Source organism: Buceros rhinoceros, unplaced genomic scaffold (genome assembly GCF_000710305.1).
Source record: "Buceros rhinoceros silvestris isolate BGI_N320 unplaced genomic scaffold, ASM71030v1 scaffold5705, whole genome shotgun sequence".
Lineage (NCBI taxonomy): Eukaryota > Metazoa > Chordata > Aves > Bucerotiformes > Bucerotidae > Buceros > Buceros rhinoceros.
The window spans coordinates 35,767-39,625 of record NW_010411046.1 but is presented as its reverse complement, the minus strand read 5'-3'; the positions used below and the strand labels follow the sequence as shown (position 1 = coordinate 39,625).

At 49.3% G+C, this 3,859-nt stretch overlaps 1 protein-coding gene across 1 annotated transcript in view; it reads left to right on the top strand.

Moving 5' to 3' along the window:
* Positions 1-863: 863 nt before the first annotated feature.
* The window catches only part of LOC104493204 (ankyrin-2-like), a gene marked incomplete at both ends in the record, with an annotated part of 38,632 nt that continues 35,636 nt past the window's right edge, over positions 864-3,859 (top strand). Inside the window, 3 exons of the mRNA XM_010135850.1 lie at positions 864-921; positions 1,334-1,410; positions 1,540-1,641. Coding sequence (XP_010134152.1) covers positions 864-921; positions 1,334-1,410; positions 1,540-1,641 — 237 coding nt within the window. The remainder of the gene's footprint in view (positions 922-1,333; positions 1,411-1,539; positions 1,642-3,859) is intronic.

Sequence of the window (3,859 nt, the reverse complement as noted above, 5' to 3'; positions counted from 1 at the left end):
GACTCTGGCTCCGTGCTTCTGTCTTCCTTCCTCTAAAGAAAGCGTCTTCAAATGACAGTTTGTTGAAAATGCCTTTGGGGAACAGGCATGTGCTGTGTGCGATGCGTGTGCTGCGGGATGGGAAAGGCAGCCGGAGCGAGGAGTAAACTTCTGAACCCGAACCCAGTACCGGTTTCCACATGGGATGGAGTTACCAAGATCCCCTGAGCTCTGTGTGTCAAAGGTGGGCAAAGTCCTGGCGGTGCAAACAGCAAGGGAGACGTTGAAAGCTCAGGCTCTCCCCTTGTAAACCTTCCTTTTCCCTGGGGGTAGAGCATTGCTTTGGAGCCGGAGCTGCATTCACGTGTATTCTCGCGGTAAGTGTCCTGTGGTGCAAAGGACTCTGGCTCCGTGCTTCTGTCTTCCTTCCGCTAAAGAAAGCGTCTTCAAATGACAGTTTGTTGACAGTTTGTCTTCACCGAGGAAAGGCCAATACGGCAGCTTCTGTGCCAGCGGAGTGCGTCATGACTTCAGCTAAAAGCCTACGTGTAAGGAAAGAAAATGTTTCAGGAGATTACTGAACCCGCTGGAAAAGCCCACAGGCAGGACTCGTGGCTTCCAGAACGCTGCGGCTGCGGCAGTAGGACTGCCAGGGGTGCTCCTCGAAGACCTGGAAGGAACGGGGAAGAGGAGAAGCTACTGATGAAGAGTCAGAGTTGACAAACAGAAGGAGAGTACAGATCTGCGTACTCCTGATCCTGAGCTTTCAAACCCCGTGCTGAGTCTTTTGAGTGTGTCGTGGAAGCACTGACGGGGGTTTGTGTGTGAATTTGTGTGTGAAGGGGCTGACTTGCCCCTTCACGGCTTTTATCCCTGTGTTCCAGTTTGATCTAAATGAGCCCATCGCTCAGGTCTGCGAGAGACTGTTTGGAAGGGGGAGAGGTACCTTTCTGAAAGGAGTTTGAAAGGAAATGCTTTTGCCTTGGCACGTAGCGGGGTTGTAAGAGGAATCGTGATGATTCCATCTGCCGCAGATAAAAATAGGCCGGGATCGGGGATTGTGAAGTGAGGTGGAACGGCGTGGTGAGTCGGGTGACCGGTGTGAGAGCAGTGCACCGGCTGGGGGCTGGAAGGCGCTGCGCTGTCAACCAGGAGTGCTAAGCTGAAAGGGGGAGGCTCTTGGGACATTCCCTGTTCTTTCTCCCGGTATCCGCCGTTGCATCCGTAGCCCCTGCACGCATTTCACGCTCCCTCGCTCAACAGTGTGTCCCACAACCGAGATGAAAAATGAAGACGTGATTTGATTTCCTCTCTGAACTTCGCGATGATGGCCCTCTTGTGCTCGCTCTGACAGGTCTGCCGTTCTTCTGTGCCGCCACGGCCTTGTTTGAGTACCCGCGCGCTGCCAAGTGCAGATACAACCCGCAGCCGGTCTGGTTTTGCTCACAGTTTTACTCTCCCGTGGTGTGGACTGCGGAAGCCTTTCCCTGGGGATGAAGTTGTGTTGGCTTCTAAGCAGCAGCAGCTAACTCGAGGGTTTTTTCTTCTTCTCTTTTACAGTCTGACAGCAATGCGAGCTTTCTGCGGGCTGCCCGCGCTGGCAACCTGGACAAAGTAGTGGAGTACCTGAAAAGCGGGATAGACATCAACACATGTAATCAGGTAAGGAGTCTGAAGGACAGGAGATTTGTGAGGAAGTTATTGGATATGGTAAATACTGAGATTAACGTGCCTGGATATATCAAGTTGAAGGTTCTCGGTGAGTCTGGTTGGTTTCTTTGTAGAAAGGTGCAGATTAGAGATGTCCCAAGGCCTCTGTGGTCAGCAAACGCTGCAGGTTTTGTGTCCAAACCTTTGTCTAACGGGCAGGGTGGACCGGCATCCTTGGCAGGGCTGGGGAAGCCGTTGAAAGCCGTGGATGAGAAATGGTATCCTTCACTACGTGTGAAGACGGGGCTGGGGAGCTGTAGAGCGAGGTCTGCTCCAGGGAGGAGCAGCGAAGCCAAAAGAGACTCGCTGTGTTTGCAAAGATGAGTGCAGCCGTGTTTGAGGGGCTTTCAAAATGAAATGGCAAAACATTTTTCAGTCACTTCAAGAAGTTTGTTGTAACCATCATTTTTTCTTTCCATATTTGGTGTATAATGTTTAAGCCCGGTAGCATGGGGACTTTTTTAAAGTCTGGGGTTTCTATCCTGCCTAGAGCAAGAGTCCTCTTCCAGGAGACACTCTCACAGCAGTAGCAATAACCTAGGGGAATAAACCGGTAAATGGGCACATTGCCTGTGGGTTTTATCAATATTTATATATTATATTCTATTGAACAATATGTTTTATTCATATTATTTTATTACTATTAGCAGTAGTAGTAGAAAGAGCTTTGTACTGTTGGAGCCAGTCTCGTCTGCATTCTGGTGCATCTTTGGCTTCAACAGTTCAGCTCTAATGGAGACTTTCTTGGTCTGTTGGTTGCCCAAAAAGCCCAAATCCTATCTTGGCCTTCATAAAATTTTTGGAGGGCTTTTTCGCAGCTGTGTGGTTATGCTTTCAGTGGGTTCTAAAGCACGTCTTCGTTTTGCAGTCTAGGGGAGGAGGCGGTGGTTTAGCCCTCCGCAGTGCCGGTCTCCTCCCTTAGGGGCAGTTCCTGGAACTGTGGAGCTGGTTGTTTCACCACGAGCAAGATCCAATCCAACTCCAGATGTGCTCCCGCAGAGTAGGAAGAGCCCTGGGCAGACTGGGCGTTACAGAAATATTCCATCCCGTTTACCGCGCTGAAGGCAGTGTGCTCAGCCGGTTGGTTTTCCTCCTCCCTCCCACACGAAGCTCCGGATCCCGTGTCCTCAGGTGCGGAAGTCTGAGGTTTCCCTTGCTATTTCTGTGGGCTCTCAGCCGGTACGTAAGCATACAGCAGGTGGTATTTTTAGCGGACCAGCTAACTTGTGTCCAAGCAGATTAAACTCTTGCAGCTCACTAGCATTAGCAAAGCAGTTCCGATTGCCCTCAGATGGTTTGGGAGCAGCCGCAGGCTTTCACCCCGTCTCAGAAAATGATAACCTTAAACGTGTTTTTGACTGGTCAATTTTATCTATAACATAAAATGTTTTACATATTCTTATAAAAAGATACTTAATTTTTCTGCTCCAAATACCCCCTGCCCTTCCAGGACAGTTATTACTGCTGTAGAAATACTCTGGTAGAGTTTTGCCATTGATGTCACTGTCGTGGGAGAAGGGTTTGACTTGGCTCTTTCCTAAGGCTGTCACGTAAATCCAATTACTTTTTCTTCGGACCTGGGGACTCAGATCCACAACGCTTCTTGAAGCGACTAGTACCCTTCGATTTAACAGCACCGTGACCATGACTTAACAAAAACACGCAGCTGCGTGTCCGCATCGCTCCTGAAGAACGACTTGACATTCCAGTGGCAGTTCTTTGAGGGGGGACCTGGCAGCTCAGGGGCTGTCCGCCTTCCCCCTAACTCCTAGCCAGCTTCATCAGACTGACCACTCACTGGACAAGGGCTACTTGTCTAGTTTCAAAATTACATTTAAGTCCTAATTAATTTAGTTTAATCAATTTAATTTAAGTACGTGGCTAAGCAGTAGTCTGAAGGAGGCTGTTTTTGTGAACCGGAGCTTTCTGCTTCCCAAGCGTTACCTACGCCACCAAGACAGCCTCCATCAAACGCCCTCCTCCCTTTCTGGTACTTTCATGCTGACATTCAGACTGGAAAAATGTCAAAACTAATTAAAAACCCCTCAACTGTGGCCACTATTTATATTTGAGGAAGGAGTAGATGGAAGAACAAGAAACGATCTAACGGGTTTGGAGACGTTACCTTCTCTGCTGGAGAAAAGCTGCAGATGATGAAAGGAGGCTCGTT